Genomic DNA, 18,632 nt, shown 5'->3' on the forward strand with positions numbered 1-18,632 from the left:
TACAAGTTCTGGCATTCTGTGATGACGGATCACGTCAAAATGAAGTGTTTTTTTAATCATCTGAAATACGATGACTTGTAATGACTTCCTTAATATTAAACTCCACTGGTAGTCAAGGAGAGATAGCGGGTTTATTGAAGTATTATTTGGGAAATTATTAATATCTATAGCAATGTTAATGCCTCTAAAAACACATTTGCAAATAATTGATGTGGGTTATTAAGGCAGAGAAATATGTATGGTTTTTATTTGGGCTGCTACACTTTGGTTTCACAATTTCTTTTCTGTTTTGTGCAATGTGCATTTTGCATTATACATGAATTATTCATACAGGTTTAATGTTTAGTTTCTATGTTTAGTTCAAAAGTACTAGGAAAAATAAACAATGACTCCTTGGATTTAAACAAGCTGACCTGCACTCTCGATAAAGGAACATATGGACGAATGCCTGGAAAATTAATTAGAAAATGAAAAGCTAGAGACAAATCCTAAATGATCTTTTTCATATTGCCATATGTGTGCTTTGTGCCTTCCTTTACTGGTGATAAAATAAAATACTCAAACAAAAACCAAGTGAAATTTAGATAAGTCAAAGTACATATCAGGTATAATTTATAAACCAGGTTGTCCCTTGATACAATGAAGTAGTTCTTTATTTTGAAAGCATGAAAGCCTTTGAAACAGGCTATGGTCTAAACTGTCTTGAAACGGTCAGTACTGAAAGCCTTTGCGCTTTAAGAGTCCGCACGGTTTTGGCACATTGTTTGCATTTATGATTGCTGAGAATCGGAGGCCGAGCACTGTACAGCCGGGGATATTGGAAAGACGAGCGACATCTTCTTGATGATGATAGTAAAGAAAGCTTTTATTTTACGGATCTGAATAACGGATATTTTCCTTCTGATTTTTTTTTTACAGTTCTATATTTTTTCTTTTTATGGCAAATGAGCTTTGTTGCCAGGGGATTAATGTAGGTGTTACTGTATAGAGGTGTACTGTACCGAGACAGAAGTGCGAAAACTACGTCTGCGACCTCTAGCTGGGAAAAACTGCGGAACTGCGTTATTAAGGGCTTATAAGGCCGGGATATACAGTCTGGAATGCCTGGGAAAATAAGTTAAAGAGAAATAACAGTGTTCTGATATACTGAAGGAAATCGATTGTATTTATTTGCCAGCAGAAATTGGGTTATTGCAGCACTATCTATCAGATGCATGGTATTCAAGCTCCTTAACAGTTTTAAGTCCATGCGGACTGCTTTAAAAGTAAAGCTCTTTTAACAGCCTCACACCTGGCCGGACGGCGGCCAATGAGAATGTTGGTTTTACTTGGAAGTCAAAGCGAGACCAACTTATGAATCCCGACTACATCACCTGCGGTTAAGCAACAGATAAAAAAAGCATGACATTTCAACAAGATCTATTTCCCAGAAGTCAAGGTTGAAAGGCAGACGAGACAAACATGTCCTATGATTTAGTCATTTGGGAAAGGCGGCGATACAGTACATACCAGGGCGAATGAATTTCGAAGACCAGTGAACCGAGAAACAAGGTCTTTTAGATCCGGTCAAAGCTGACAGGAAATGGTGGACGATTACTAACACATGTTGAGGTGTTGTGGTTATTTTTATTTTGTGAGAGAATGTTAATGCATTTGGATAATTGTAAGGAAACGTAGCAACATACTGTATATGGGACGCACGTGACCTGTAAGCTGTAAAAATACGTGATTCATGAAAGCCAACAAATGTCTTATAAGACCATTATAAACAACGACACCATTTTTCCCAAAAAGGAGTGCATTTTTTTCTAATAGCAAAACTGTAAAAGGAAGAGTTATTTCAGGCTTCCTTGTGTTTCAGGAGTATAAATAGTAGTTGAAAATAGTCATATATTTACGGATAGCTGAAACATAGTGACACAAACTTTAAAATATTGGCTCTGAAAATGAAACATGAAATATCTCTCTCCGTGCAGCTTACTGGCACGGAATCCCATCTATTAGAATGAAAGACAGTGTGCCTGTAGCACCCTGACAAGACATCAAGACATCTTTTCTTTCACACTACTGAGATCTGCACAGTAAATTCTGACAGTAGCACTAGTGGAAACTGACTGTAGCAGAAGGTGAACTGGAATGGAAGTGAAATGTGAACTGAAGCCTCAATGCTGATCAAAGACACACAGCTGTGCTTGGAACCCCTGGACTGCTCCTCGTGCCACTGCCACAGATCTCTGCAAACCTCTCTGAAGCATCACTGGGCATCTATATACAGCAGGGCTAATGAGCGGGGAGACGTATCAGGGTTCCATCTGCAGCTGTGAAACAATACCCTTGGGTCCAGAAGCAGCAGTGTGCAGGAGCACCTAACATGCTTTTAGAGCTGAAACTGACAATTTGATGCGTGTCTGTTGTTATTAGACTCAAATTGGATAGATCTGCCGTGCGACTCAATTTGCTTACAGCGCACACTAGCCCGGCGCAACGCCTCTCCCAGCTTCGTGTAGTGCTGCCCACCAGTTCGCTACATTCCCTTCTCTCGGCCATGTGCTCAAATGAGCAACACACAGTATGAAACTGCTGCTGCTCAATGGAGATCCAGGAGGCCCAGATACAGGCCCCTGTCCGGGAGAAGGCAAGTTCCCCCAAGCTTTGAAGGCGGGAGGCCAGACTGATGAGGAACGGGGAGAGTGATACACCTTCGGCTGCAGATCAGCTGTGGGACAGCTGTGTTGTCCGTGCAGGCGGACCCGACCCGGCACTGGTTTTGGGGATCTACCTACCTCAGCACATGTGTGGAACCGTTGATCTGGGTGGAGGTACAGGGGGCGCTGGGACCGAGGATGGACGGCCGGCGGTAGCGCTCCTGCCCGCAGCACAGGATGATGAGGAAGGCACGGCGGAAGGACTTGTTCAGGAAGGCATAGAGGAAGGGGTTGAGCATGGAGTTGATGTAGCCCAGCCACAAGCAGGCGGTCCAGAGCTTCTCCGGGACCGTGTAGTCAATGAAAGGGTCCACCACATTGGTGATGAAGAAGGGGGCCCAGCAGAGGCAGAAGCAGCCCATGATGATGCACAGAGTCTTGGCCGCCTTGGTCTCCGTGCGCATGCGGTGGTTACGCTGGTGGTCGGCGCTGTCCGAAGTGCCGCTGTTGGCGCCCCCGGCCCGCTGCAGCATGCCGATCTGCCGGGCGTGCTCCCGTGCCGTGACGTAGATCCGCTGGTAGGCCAGCACCATGAGTCCCAGGGGGATGTAGAAGGCCACCACGGAGCAGGTGAGGGCGTAGGGCTTGTTGACCATGAAGACGCACAGCGTGGCGTTGGCCTCCCCGCTGAACTTCCGCTGCTCTATCTATGGTGGGGAGGGGAGGGGACATGCGTTACCAAGACAGGAGTGATGCTTTGCTAAGGGGAAATTCATGCAAGGGTAAAAAATAAAGCATGGAAGCAAAAGAAGAGTCAGGAGAAAGGAAGAGGAAGAGGAAGGAGGAGGCCTGGTAATATTACCATGGATTTCAACATTCATAAAGGATTTCGTTTGCTCCGGTGCTTAGCCACACATCTGCCTTTGCATCCCATTTTATCACCCCTTTTAAGAGCTTAAAGTCTTGGTGTTTACGCCTGCGTTCTTTACAAGGCAGAGATCCGCAGGCTTTTGAGATGCCAGCAGTGACGGAGACTAAAAATAGACCTCATTCTTGAAATCTTAACATCAGAGCCCTGAAAATCAACCTCCTACTGAAGAAAGGGCATATTGTTTTCTTGTCAAGTCTTTAATAGATGATAAAAGACCTTTAAATCTCAATGCATTAGTGAATGGCGATGTAACTTTGCAACTTTGTGAATACAAACATTCGGTAGCGTGAGCATTTAATATGCTGTTTTGTGACACACACAATTTTAAGGCACACCAGCCCCTGGATTTCCCCAAGATAACTGTGAATACATTCAGAATCACAATCCCTGCCATGTTAATATTTCCTTTCATAGCTCTGTTAATGGTCTCTTGAGCTTGTCCATCATGAGGCTGCTAGTGCCTTCTGGGCTGCAAAAAAGGATTGTAAAAGAAAGCTGCATAATTTCACTTTTTTCTTTCCAATTTCAGTCACCTCACTACTGCTCCCTACAAAGTGCACTGTGGCTCTTGTTTGAAGCAGGCAAAATGAGCATACCATTATGAGAAAATGCAGAAGTGTACATTTGGTTTTGTAATGGAGAAATTGGTGATTTATTAAACTCTGGAATTGCCCATTATGATTTTTCATACCTTCTAGTTTTAGTATTGCTAAGACAGGCCAATTGGCCATTTTCAATTGTAAACTTTTTCATTTGTCTTCCACAGTGGTGTTACCTTACTGTAGGTATGAACTGTCCTCTTACTGTATGTTTGCTCTATTTCTTTTTTTCGAGCTTTTTGAAAGGTTTTACTTTTTTTGCTTTCACTTTTTTGTTCAACTTTACCGGACATATCCGGGTGCGCCAGCGACTGGCTTTTGCAAGTCTTGCTCTGAAGAACAGTTCCAGATTTTCCTTCTGGTTCCGCTGAGTAAGAAACGGTACGTTTTTGCAGTCTTTGTTGGTCTGAAGTTAAGACTGAGCAGTATGCAGAATATTCCCATTTGACATGGCCAAGTGATAGCAAATTGAAGTTTCACCAGGTTACTATATCTATGGTTACCCACATTTACTCCAGAATTTATTCATTTGGACCTTATAATTGATTTTGACCGATAATTTCTTCTGCCCTCCCACTGATTTCTATGTTGGTTACAAGCAGGAGATTTTGACAGGGAAAGTCACCCCCCTGTGTCTCTGGGGTTTTTGTAACTCAAGGAGATTTTGGTAGGACAACCAATCCTGGTGGAGTGCTTGTGCTCTTAAATTTTCTCCATCTGTACACTACCTGACAGTGGATTGGTGGAGCCCCAGATTCTCAGATGATCCCACTGATGAGCATCAATAACTCTTTTGCTGCGAGTCTTCAGAGAGCTCCTCAGATTGTGGAATGCCTTGTTTCCACACACCTGCTGGGTAAAGACCAAACTCGCAACGTTTCTCACATTCGGTGGACCTTGCAAAACCCAGACACAAAGATCTAACTAATTATTTAAACAGCTGATTCTGATTATTCCCTTAATTGAGCTAATTGAGCTTTTTCACATTCTATGTACCTTAATTACTTATTGTTTGTTTAATTCATACATCGTTTTGTTTCAAGAGGCATGGAATGATTAACTATAAATAAAAGTGGCTTTGATTCTGGGAGGCTATCATGATAAGGCTATCAGCATAAAGGTGAAATTTCCATGTTCATAAATGGGGTTCACATACATCTTCTCAGGAGTGTATAATGTTTTTTACGATGATAAAACTCTGGATCTCTCCATCTTAGCAGGCAGCCTGCTTCTCAAAACTCAATCCACCTAAGACTTCAAGCTCTTCTCTGAATGTGTTATATACTAGAATCCTTGATTAAAAAATCATTTTCAGTATAGAAGATCATTTAAAATGCTCTCATTATATCCAAATCAATCTCCAAACATTGTGATTTCCTAAACTAAAAATCCATCTCTGCAAAATTAAGTGTGAAGACTACAGACCTCCTATAGACCTCCTTCTTCTCCTGCTGCTGCTTAGCTTTATTGAACCTGTTATTTCTTATTTGAGCTCTGTGTTCATTTTGCTGTGAGAATTAAACTGGGATATGATAAAACCTTCTGACATTGTCTAAATGCTGTAACCACACCTACTAGAACTGACTTAGTCACCAGATAATTCAGGCTTGCTTGACATCATGCTCACAAACATTCCTGACAAGTACCAGTACTGTGTTTTGTGAGGATCTTAGTGATCCTCGTTTGTTAGCATGTATTAGAAGCAGCGTGAAAAAGAGTCACCCCCCTCCGATTTCATCTAAAAAAACGTCTGAAGAATTTTAATGAACTGGCTTTTCTACTTGATCTAGCTTTAATAAACTGGAGCTGAATTTCTCTTAACTAATCTGTCGCACGTACTTAGATATTTTTAAAGATTTGTCAGTACTGTTTGTAACAGGCACTCACAAATTGGTTTTGGCCATTGGATAAGCCCTGTGTTGTCGGCTTTAATTAAGCAAAAACTCTAACAAAAAGTAAGAAATAAATGAACAAAAGTTCTAAAATGAGTTATGACAGCCATCGGTTTTCCAGCTTCTTAACCTAAAGACATTATAGATGTCAGTTGAATTTATGAGGAACAAATCATTACCCTGTCATTTACCAGTTTCTATTACTTCCCTATGACAGATTACAAAATAGATGGTTTATTCATTGAATGAACATTTCATTCTGCTGGCTGTGTTTGATAGCTTAATAACGCTGATCCAGTTCAGTTCGATGCAAGCCCTAAAGTTTCTGATGTAGTCAATTACGGAATTAGCAGTAAGAGCTGAGTTTGTAAAATTGACTGGTGACGATGGCATTGAACCATCATTCTTTTCTAAAACTTGCTTCGCATCTAATATCCCCTCTGCTGACTGCTTATTAAAACTCTCTTTTAGAATGGCTGAAGTCTCAGAGTAGAAGTCACCCTGGTTCTGTCTCTTTTTCGAGGTGGGATGAAGGGATGTCAAATTTCTGTGCAAATGTGGATGAATCAACAGATGATGTCAGTAATTAGTTGTGATCCAACAAACACCGTTAGATCAAACAAAATCGTGTTTGTCTCTAATCCTCCAACCCATTCCTTTAAGTAGACATTAGTGGGCTGGCCACCAAATTCAAACAGCAGTGGAGCTGACAGGAAAATGATAAAATCATACTAAAGTGAAACACAAATCAAGGGACAGAGGTTTCTGGGGACCTGTAAGCACAGAAAAAGCTCCTGCGTTTTATTATCCTGTACTTTTAAAGTGAAGGCGTACAGTACCGTTGCTACATATACAGTACATCTCAGAGGTGGTTTTCCCAAATGAAGTTAATCAAGTCACACGTATGGCAGGTACCTACGGGATGGGCTGCACATTGATGAGCAATCGCAAACTTCAGCCCAGGCCTCTCAGCACAGGGGTCTCGTCTGACTGATATATTAAAGTATAACTTGACTATCCTGTCTATTCTATATTTTTGGGTGGGTATATCATGGTCTGTACTCAAATTCAAGAAGGGATCTTGTGTTTAAAAGCCTGGAGAACACTGGGCATACACTGTTCCCTACATCCATACTCATCATCTTGGAAGAGAGTGATGTTTTTTATAGAATGGCCTCTAGATCTTTTCTTCTGGAAGCCTGATGTCTAAAAAATCACAAGGTTGAATCTTAGTGCCACCTGTCGCACTCATCATAGTGATCTATATTATCTGATTCATCCTCTCTGTGTATCCGTCAAATATTTTGTTGTTTTAAGCTACTTTATTTGAATAATTTATAGAAGTTCTCACTGCCTTCCTACAATTTAAGATGTAGACGTTTTATTAAAAAGACACTTCTGTTGTACAATGAAGAACAGTGCTTCATGAAAAATATCCAGCTTTATAAATTGGTGCAAATGTACAGTAAGTTATGTGGGATAAAAAAAAACTAATGAAATAAAGCCAAATAAAATGAGTATTAAATGCATTTCCCTTTAACTGGCCTGTCTGGTTGAATAAAAGATTATTTTTTCAGTTCAATACATTGTTCATCAGCTGGGTGCACAGTTAAATCTCAAGCAAGTCTCACATTATGCCTGGGGAGAGGTGCAGATGGCACACATGTACCCCAGTATCCTCTGCCTCTTTGGTAGTCAGCAGAGTTAAACAACAAGCAAGGAGCACTGACACAGGTCCTTGCGTGTCTCAAATCTCGCACGCAGCATGTGTGATTGTTGTGTGGCAGCTGGAAGCCCTCTGTGATTTCAAACTAACACAGCGCTAGAAGTGTTCAGACAGTTCTGCATTGTATTTTAGGACATCCCTGGCACAGCTGGTGTGTGGAATACCCAAAAGTCAAACCAGTGATTTCTCTGCATAGCTGGTCTTGCAAACAGAGGCTCTTTATAACTGAGCTACAATGCAAACAAAAACGATTATCTACAGAACAGCCACAGTTTTATTCTGATGTCATAATCTGAGTAAAATATTAACTGCAATGATAAATCGAGTCATTTAAAAACTTGACCAAAACGTATTGGAAGTTAAACTCAAGCTGGACCTGTCAAAAAAAAAACACTGAGCAGACACTGTTTCTCCTGATTACTTAGTGATGTGATGGCAGGAGTCACAGGATCACTCGGTGCCTTAAAGAGGAGAGCTGCCTTACTCTCTGCCTGGTGTTTAGGTGTCTTTTACAGGCAAACGTTTGAGAAATGAGTTGAGAGCAGTACCCCTGATTGTCCTGTGGAATCTTTTGTATTTGCAATCTGCTAGGTAATGACATGGTAGCTGCCATTGTTGTAAGGGCTATTTCGTTGGACCTGCTACTGAAGCATGTAATTAAATGCCTGGCAGAATAAAACATGGTTTAGAGGAGTATAGCCTTGGTGTCCCTTAGCTACAGCACATTCAAAAGCAAGAACAGACTGCGCTCTTATATTGCAATTCATGACTTTGACTTCTCTTGCACTGTAATCTCAAATGTAGTATATCCCTAGTTAGCTAGCAGAATGAAAGGAAGGATTTAAGGATGGCAAAGCATCACGCTTGGGTCTTCATACTGTACATCTGAAGGCTCAAAATCAGGGCAGGATTTGCAGCACATTACACTCCAGAACTACCTGTACAAATGTTTTAATAGCATCAATCTTGTAAGGTAGAGGCAGGACAATTTAAATCTCAAACCCAAAGCAGATACAATAGCTCTAATCCCTAAAACCTTATAGTAAATAATTCAGCTTAATAATTGTTGTTTATTGTTGTTTTGAGTTGTTTTGCATTGTTTTCTTGACAAAGAAATCGACGATTGGAATCACAGATAATGAGCAAAGGTGCCATACTAAAGGAGACGAAGGATTGTTCTGACACACTCACAGGGCACCTTGAACATTTTGAATGATGATTTCAAGCGCCTCATACTTCGATTCATATTGATCTCACTCTCAAATGATGAATGAATGCAGAAGATTGTGTTGAATAAACAAGAATGAGTTTTCTGTTCACAGATGACATCAAATTCAGCCTTTGTGCCCTGTGTGTGAACACCACAAAGCCACCCATTCCAGGCTTTGGAGAAAAGAAAGACTGGGATATGCTTTCATTTCTCAGAATGCCAACAGCTTCTACTTGTCACAACCTGGTATAAGGGAAATGCAGTAGCAATATCAATACAGCAGGAGGAGGCTCTTGTTACAAACCCGTTTTTTTTTAGTTCAAAATAGGAAGTGTCATATACAAAATACGTTAATGCTAAAGAACTGGTTTGCTGAGGCATCATCCGGCTGGGAAGATGTAGTGCTAAGCTCCAAACTGAGGTCACGTGTTTTGAAACTGAAGCTATTAAAAAAGCAATCTTTAGAAATTGTTCTCCTGTTATTTTATTACTCTGTGTTTACTGAATGTGGAAAATGCATTTCACAAATAAATGTCAAATTATAAGAGGACAAAACGGTAAGCAGCATGTTGCTTGTTTTTAAAATACAGGGAAATAAGAAGAGGGTCTGACAGCAACCATGGACATGAGCATACGTCTCTTTACAGTGAAGTCTTACTCATGTTCTAATGCTTTTTTAACAACTGCAGGGAAAAGAGGAGAGATTTTCTGTAAATGACCTTCAGATGTATTTAAATACTTTTCTTTTTTTACCAGTGTGATGGTACGGTACATGCTGCACAACTACTTTTAAGGACTTCTAAATGTATAAATAATCAGGACAGAACAAATATCAGAAGAATGGGACAATTTAGAGTTTTTACACTTTCCCTAGGAATTCTGAACCCTGCCTTCATAAACATGTCACTAACAGGCGGACATGTAGAGTTAATCCAGCTCTATTTTGGAAAGGAAAGTTTTCAGGATGGATCACACGGATGAGGAATGCCAAAGACTTCCCTTCTTTAATTCTGCTGAGCTCAACAGGTACGGCGGCGTGACACCTCTGCTGACAGCACTCTTGCCTTTAGTTTGAAGAATTTAAATGAAATATTAGAAGAACTCACATTTTGCTTTTCTCAAACAATGCATAGTGCCTTTCTCCTCCCTGTAGGAGCACCGAGCCGAGGGAGACAGATTAAGTCTCGGTTGTGGAAAGAAAAGCCAAGGGAAAAAGCAGGGGGATGAGGAAAGGGATCCTCCACTCACCAAGTCATTGATTCCAATGCTGTTCCAGCCTTGCATTATGGGAAGGAAGGAAATGAAGGTCGGGATTACCCAGCATCCCCCCAGCATGAGAGCCACTCTCATAGGTGTCATTTTGTTCCTGTAGACAAGTGGCTGGCAGCAGATAGCATAGTACCTGGGAATAGAGAAATGGAGCCCGTTAGCACTTCAGACACAGGTTCTTTTGGGACCAAGAGGAGATCCCCCTGTATCTCGCATACGTTTGCACATTTCTTCTGCAGAGCTCTGAGAGGGAATGTGCAAAATTTCGAGGAACAGCAGCAGTCATCTAATTCCCATTGTATAATGACAGTACCTGTGATGGGTTGCATGGAAAGGATAACCACATTCCACCACCTAATAATGACAGAGCCCTCCTGTGTTCAAACTTAACAGAGTTAATACAGCAGTGACAAAATGCTGAGCACAAAACTGAGCATGCAATAGCATCAAATAGCTTGGCCCTGTGAATCATACTGGTGCCCATGGAGAGGTTGAAAATTTACACTCAAATGGGAAGCAAACTGAGGAAACTGGACAGCTGCACAATATTTCTTTAAACATTTTTAGGGAGAAGTGGGTGTGTTTTTATTTCAATATAGAATATAGGACTGTTTGGTAACATAGAAAAGCAAAAAGGATTACAGTCTTCCGGCCTGTTACAGTTCTGGGAAGGGATTGTGAATAACAGTATTATAACCTGAGAGGCATTGAAAACACCTTGAAAAGTTTATCCACTAGTCAGATGTTGGGTTTTTAATTCATCTCATCGTAGAATAGAATGGAACAGTCTACCACCCAGCTGGACAAGAGCAGTTCCACTCAGCAGTTTCCCAAGTTCCAACATGGTGCCTGTTTGCATTCCAAATCCGGCTCCAGCCCTTTTTTTCGTTTCCCTCCATAGGCACTTCCACCTGGTCTCTTTACCGCCCTACGTCTCTCATTCGCCTCGCAGAATATTATTAACTGGGACCCCTGCTGGTAAGCGGCTCCCAGACTCCTCATTATCATCCATACCCTGTCCAGCCTTTCCCGAGCTGCGGAGAGCATTCTGTTACTTAAAAGCAATATTTCTACTGCTGCTGTGTTACTCTCCTGTCTCCTGTCTCCAGGGCTGTGTACAGCTTGAAGGACCCCATCCATAACATCAACGTCCCTCAGTTTATATCACTTCCCAGCTTCAGATTGGCTTGACCTCCTGCTTTCAGCAGCTCCCCTCCTCCAGACTGCATCAGTGGGAGCCTCTCGTGCTGTCCTCCAGCGTTAAACCCCCCGTAACACCTCCTTCACTGTGATTGGCATTCTTCGCCTTGGCTCAGGCCACTTCTGTGCCTCCAGTTGAGAATACAGAGGTCAGACATCAGTGCAGCAGGGACTGCTGCTGTGTGCTTTAGTCAGACCCTAGTGAATCGCAGGCACTGCACAGCCTGCTATGTGCCCCCCTCCGTCATTCAGTGTTGATATTAGACCTGCTGGCTTGGGCTCCCAGGGCGTACAGGTGGGGCAGAGAACATGTTTTTATTCTCTGCAGCCCATATATAAACAGTATTTCATGAACAGAATCATATTAGGATGATACTGTAAGTGAACTAATAACTTCAACAGCTGTCACAGTCTGAGCAGGATCATGTCGAACTGAGTGTGGCCTCACTGTGGAAATGCAACAGTGTCCCAGTGCCAGCATTGCCGCAGGATCAAAGTGGGGTCACTGCTGTGGTGGAATACTGTTCCCCACTGCAGCAGTGACCCCACAATCTAAGCAGGCTACCACTAGGCAGTACTGACGTCCCCACTCTGATCTAGCTGAGGATCTCTGGTGTCCACACCTGCCACTTCCAGGACGTCAGTGTGGTGCTAAAAAGACTCTCAGGACAACAGGGACATGGAACACACACTGGTTTGCTTACTGCAGACAGCCCAACTGGTTCTCACTCTCCAGGCTTCAACGAGACAGATCACTGCCAAAATAGGATCGTCTTCAAACCCAATGTTTTCACGTGTTGGAGAGGAGACAGCTACAGAAGGCACGTTTTCAGCAGCGTATAAACAAGTAAGGCTACATTTCAGGCATGTTCAGTGATTTTCCAGCTTTTCTGGCCTTGGTTCTCTGACTAATGTATTTGATTCCCAAGAACACTTGTTCCTGCTGCTTGGGGTATTACAATTCTCCATTACTGTTACTCACACAAGTCATTCATTTGTACCACATAGTCCATTTTAACCCTCTGACTTCTCTACCTTTCTGAAATTCTTCAATCAAGAACCAAAAACACTCTGCAGTAAAACTACTGTGACTTCATGCTAAGGACTTATGTGACGTGTCTCCTTGGCAACAAGGCCATGGCAACTGGACATAGATGTGAAAATGAACTTTACTGTTCAAGTCAACAGCTCTCCAGCTGTGACGGTCTCCATTATTGCCAGTGCTAACAAGAAGTACTATGAATCAAATAAGTTAAAATCAACAAGAAAGAGGAAATACAGAAAAAAAAGTGGACAGTATGATTAATGTCTGGGATTCAGAACGCCTGCACAATTTTACAGAAAATAATGATTGTTAAAATGGAATTAGCTGTTTTGTGTGTTGCAAACAGCTGGATTATTAGCACTGAGAGAACAACACTGCAAGTTAGTATTGTGGAAAGACTTCAATTCAGACAATATTGCCATTGAACTGCATTGTTTATCTCATGCATTGATATTGATCAATTTTCAATTGATATTGTTAGACATTTTTAATTGCTCCTTTGCTTTACCCATAGAACAGTAACTGTGAGGCAACAAAGAGAGATGAGATGACATAGAGCAGTTCAGAAAGCACCTGAGGTGGGCTGACATATTTCTGCAATCTCTCTTCTGTGTAAAGTTTAAGCAACACAAAAAAGGAGTCATTATTGGGGCAGCTGGGTGAAATCGCTTGAAAATGTCACCTACAGATAGCTGCTTCACCAGCTGGTAAAAAAAATGAAAAAGCCCTAAAGTTTGAGGCTTAAACAAAGTTTTTTAATAAGTCATGTTATTGAAAAATGAACACTATTAATCACTCAAGAAACAGACACACACACACTTCAGGTATATTGATGATAATTTTAGTATTGATCTAAACTCATTCAGGTCAAAAATTCTATTCGACATGGTACATTTTAGCTGTTTGTTATTAATTTGTCTGTCAGCTTTAACCAAAGAGACTTACAGTACATTTGCAACATTTATTCAGCTGGGTATTCTACTGGAGCAATTTGTGTGAACTATTTTGCTCAAGGGTACAACAGCACTACCTTTCAGTTATGAGTCCAGGAAGTGACCACTGCTTCACATTCGAGGCACACTGACTCACTGGGCCAGAGCTTATCCTGGCTTCCACAGTGTTGACGGACCACATGGGTGAAACCTCTCACTCCAAGTGCAACAGAAGTGTCTGTAGCAGGATCTCAAACCCGCAACGTACAGGTCCAGAGACTTACAGTACTCACTACGCTAAACCACCCACAAAGCAGTGTTATATTTAATCAAAATTAATCAGTTCAGTTATGAGTCAGGACATCATTTTCTTATTATGTAGACAGACATGATTCAAGGCAAGACAGCACTGCTAGCATCTGATACAGTATACAAACGCCTTGTGCTAGCTTGTGTTAACCTGTCATTTTGCAGTGTGCTATCTGTTGCTTTTGAAAGGCGTTTGAATCATACATTCATCATTCTGATTTAATGATTGAAATGTAGGTCCCTAAAGGGCCTGTACTGTCTGTGTGCCCTGCGATGGAGAGGCGTCCTGTCCAGGGCACTTTTTTGCCGGGTTAGGCTCTAGCTCCCCTGAGTGCCTGTGTTGGAAGAAGCAGTTTGAAAATGGATAGATGAATGTCCCTAAATATGAAGCACCTCGTTTTTTTTTTTATTTTTGTTTGTTCCTGTTGAGTTTGACATCTTCTCTTGGGTTTATTTCTCAGGTTTCCCTTCCAAAATGTATTAATCAACTCTCCCCTTTTTCCAAGGTTGGGAACAAAGATTCACTATTTTCTGCTGGACCGGATACGACACACAGGCCAGTTCTGGAAATAAGACCTATTTTTCCTGTCAGATATATATGGCGAGACGTTTTGTTGTCTAGTGGATAATGAGAATTAGCTCCAGACCTCTTTTTCTATGTTCTGTCCAAGTGTCTTAATCAACATAACCTTGATGTTTTTCTATTTTACTATTTTGAATGAGCTTGTATTAATATTAAGCTGTCCGGCCCGATGATTCTCAGTACGTTTTTTTTTTAAAAGCAACTTTGTTTTTCTTTTTGTTCGCCACCAGAAGATCAAAGTCCACCTTCTATTCTGCCAGAGGGAATGTTCTTTTGATATACTTTTATTTGATTATTAAAACAGCTTTTGCCTTAGCAAGGTAATTTACAGTATGTGAACATTTCCTATAATGCTACATCAGACTTTTTCTTTCATGATTCTCAAAACACAATGACTGAGTAAAACCATCTATATTGTGGTAAACAAAAGTATTGTTTACAAAAATAATGTTATTCAGTAATGTATTTATTTTAAGAAATGTTTTTTTTAAATCTGCGTTTTGATCAATGGCTTACTGTATCTTCAGCTCTGAATGGTTCAGTGAAGGCACACACTAGTTATTTATGATGCGTTCCATTGTTTTGTTCCAGTATAGATCCTGTTTCAGCTTATCTGATATTTAATAATGTTTAAATAAAACGGCACTAGAGGGTCACCCACGAGGCTCAAAGAATACAGCCAATCCTTAGGACATGGGCAAGGGGACATCTGCAGGCTTGCAGTGCCAGTGAGAGACCCATTACTCTTCGAAACGTCACACACTCTCTGGCCCAGCACTGTGCTGCTGGCGCCTTCTGAAACGGCTCATTTCTGCCTCAAGAGTGTCAGAAGAGGGTCTTCACCTTCACCCCCAGGTCGAATGAATTATTTCAGACAGCTGGGTCCAACGCTTACATACGCAAGCTCTGGAGATTTAGATCATTTAGGATTACTTTCCCTGACATGCAATCCCTTTAAGGGTAATCAGATAGTAAAATATTTATATTATTAATGTCCTCCATCACCCTCAAAATAGGTCCTTCATGCCATAAGATCTCAAAACAGAGCAAATGAGTTATGGCAGCCATGGGCTGTACAAGACGAAGACGGGAAGATTCTAGAGGTAAAGGAACAAAGTCATTTCCAGTCACCACACTCCCAGAATGCTTAAAAATATTTAACATCCATTAAGAAGTGCACTTATAGAAAATTCTGTTTCTCCGGCAAGCCAAGGGCTCTGCTGTGGGTTTCCACTGTGTTTAGGGATCTCAGTGTGAACAGGACACAGCTGTTCAGAGTACCTGCAGGTCACTACACCTCCTGTTGAGAGACTAGAATTGCCTCACATTTCTCCTCCAGACCTCTCTGTCTGGCATACAAAAAAATACACAACAAAGAGTTCTCTGCCAGCAGACAATGCACACTGCATAGCAAGTCCCTCAATCGATACAATGGCCTTCCTTTTTTTTAGAAATTATTCTGGTTTACTTGACTGGATTAGTCGAAATTCCAGTGAGCCACATTTTACTTAGAATGTGAAGGTTTAAACATCTCCATCGGACAAGGCAGTGATACTGTATGGAAAAGAGAAGTTAAACATAGACTTTCCCCTCACAATAGCTTGAAAACATAACCTGCAAACTACTGGAAACAGAAAAGTGGTGTTTTAAATGTTTAAATGTATATAATACAGTAACTACTATAGTATATAATGGAGTATAATTATATACTGTAAATGTATAATAATAGTTTAACATCATGTTATACCATGTATTACAAATACACACTTATTTATATAGACTTTATTACATTTATTAATCTTGGAAGAATTTATTCATCTTTTAAAAGCAAAAAAGTTCACTGAAACCACTTACATTTACAGTGCTTTTCTCATTTTAAAAAACACTTCAAAATGAGATGCAAAGATGAATAGTGATGGTGACCTGCACTACACAGTACTAGCTGAGTGCTAGTAAATAACCTCGTAATGGTCTTTAAGGAAATGAGCTCTCACTCAGATTCCTGCTGCACAGCCAGGACTCCCAAGGGCTGAGGTATGATCTCTTCCTTAAATGCATTCCTATCTCTCTGAAGGCCATTCATCCAGATCCACTCACTGTCTGCTACACAATGTGAATGGGTCTTTTCCCTCAAGCTCCTCTGTCTCTGCTTCTCTCCTGCCAAATTCCTAGAAGAGCAGCAGTCTTGCCACACAAGGGTCTGCCCACCAACCCATTCATAACGGGACTTCAAGATCGCTTTAGCTCCAGCTCCCAGGCACAGAGAATCCCTTTATCTTAACCCCGGCTTCACTTTGATTTACAACTCACTTCGTAACAAGCTGCTGTTCCCCGTAAAACCTGAGTTTAATCTCGGTTAATACACACCAAGATATCAAACTTGGCAGCACTTTTTCATGTGTAATATCCAAATCTGCTACCCTCCGAGGCAAGTTCCTCTTATTTAACTTTCCATTGATTAATGGCCTTATGTGGTTATGGGAAGAAGCTGTAAAGACCAGCCAGTTACTTCACATGTACCTGATGAAAAGGCACTAGGTAATAAGTACAGTTTGAAGAAAAGGAACTCTGATAAATTTTCATAATGGCTTATCGGTAATGCAGTTTTTACTTCTCCTATTACGGTAATGAAAGGATGCATTAGTGTGCAGAGCTAATTAATCAGTGATGACTACAAACAAAGCGGGAAATAAGAAACACACTGTAATTAGAGACCCCCCAATCCCACACATATAAAACTGTCATAGATAGGTAACAGAACGCAAGTGCAATTCAACTTTATCTTGGAGCTCAATCTGGCCCCAGTCACCTGGCATTTTCAGACTAAGCTGCAGCATCTCTTTTAGCTGTCCAGATGTGTCAGGCTGCAGGCTTCCAGCACAGAACTGACCTTTAAATCAAAGATAAGAAAGTGCTCCTTATCGTGAGCTCCAAATCTGGAAATCGATTCAAAATTTGGCGACACCTGGACTCGTCCATACAGTACAGTAGCGTGCATTTTGATCATACTTAATAAAATAAGTATTATTTAAACAGGAAAAAATAACAGGCTCATTCTACAATGCTGAAGTGAAGGCTGACAAAAATCAATGAATGTGTTCATGATCTATCCCTTCTCTGCCACAGTACTGATCATTTTCGGTTCTCGTGTTGTCACAGGCCTTCTAATTGTTGTGGGAAATTATTCATCAGAAGAGCAGGACTCTTGTGAGGTTTTATCCTTTATTGAGCTAAGTGTAGCGGAGCTAGTGTGGTGACGTCAGCGCCCTCCCTGCGCGTAGCAGGGTCCTCAGCCGCCTGGGCTGGGGGAGGTCTCCTTTAGCTCACCCGGCTGGTTCCCTGTTGCGTTACGCCGGAGACCCGGGTTCGCGCCCCAGGTGCTGCGGAACGGAACGGGTGGCGGGGGGCACGACACCGCGCGGAACCGCGACGATCACATAAGCAGTTCAAAGTTGGGACTGCCCTGCAGGACAGACAGACTCATGTGATACGTGACAAAGGTTTGTTTCACACTTTAGGGGTTTTGTCCTTCTAATGTCTACCCTTAACACTTTGTAGGAGGAAATTTGTTGCAGGAGCTGTTAATACCAGTCAGCTTTATCTTGTTTTAATAAACCTTTTGTACAGGCAGGATAGGGCTAGGTTAACAGATTCCAGTAATTACTCTAATACCGCCTACAACATAATAAAACAATAATATTATAACACTGAATATGTCCAAGATTTGTATATACTGTATATATATCCTACTTCATATTATAACCAAAATCTGATCTACGAATAATAACTGTAAAATACGTATTGTAGGAGAGAGGAGTAATGTCTTCGCTTCAGACGAACATGAAGTCATCTCGAGTGAACAAATGAATATGGCAGCGTACGGATCATGACAGCAACAGCCACCGGAAAATTCTGATTTAATGCTGTTTGAACAAGAAAAGCTGTTGCTCAAAGACACAAAGGACAGACCATTTGCTCTGGAGGGTTGTTCTGCACAACGGTGGGAGAGGGTGTGGGGCGGAGCGGTGGCACTGTGGCTAAGGATCTGCGCCTGGGGCTGGAAGGTTGCCGGTTCAAGGAATCCTACTCTGTTGGGCTCCTGAGCAAGGCCCTTAACCCCAGCTGCTCCAGGGGTGCCGTATAAATGTCTGACCCTGCGCTCTGACCCCAAGCTTCTCTCCCTGTCTGTGTGTCTCATGGAGAGCAAGCTGGGGTATGCGAAAAGACAAATTCCTAATACAAGAAATTGCATATGGTCTTGTATGTGATCGGGAGTGGGAGCAATAAATTA

General features: G+C 41.6%; 1 protein-coding gene across 1 annotated transcript in view; it reads right to left on the reverse strand.

Moving 5' to 3' along the window:
• Positions 1-2,779: 2,779 nt before the first annotated feature.
• Positions 2,780-18,632, reverse strand: part of htr4 (5-hydroxytryptamine receptor 4) — a 45,744-nt gene continuing 29,891 nt past the window's right edge. The window contains exons 4-5 of the mRNA XM_088931731.1: positions 10,252-10,405; positions 2,780-3,352 (exon numbers count right to left, since the gene is read on the reverse strand). Of these exons, the coding sequence (XP_088787857.1) occupies positions 2,780-3,352; positions 10,252-10,405 (727 nt within the window). The remainder of the gene's footprint in view (positions 3,353-10,251; positions 10,406-18,632) is intronic.

Source organism: Atractosteus spatula, chromosome 14 (assembly GCF_055471065.1).
Source record: "Atractosteus spatula isolate fAtrSpa1 chromosome 14, fAtrSpa1.hap1, whole genome shotgun sequence".
Taxonomy (NCBI): domain Eukaryota; kingdom Metazoa; phylum Chordata; class Actinopteri; order Semionotiformes; family Lepisosteidae; genus Atractosteus; species Atractosteus spatula.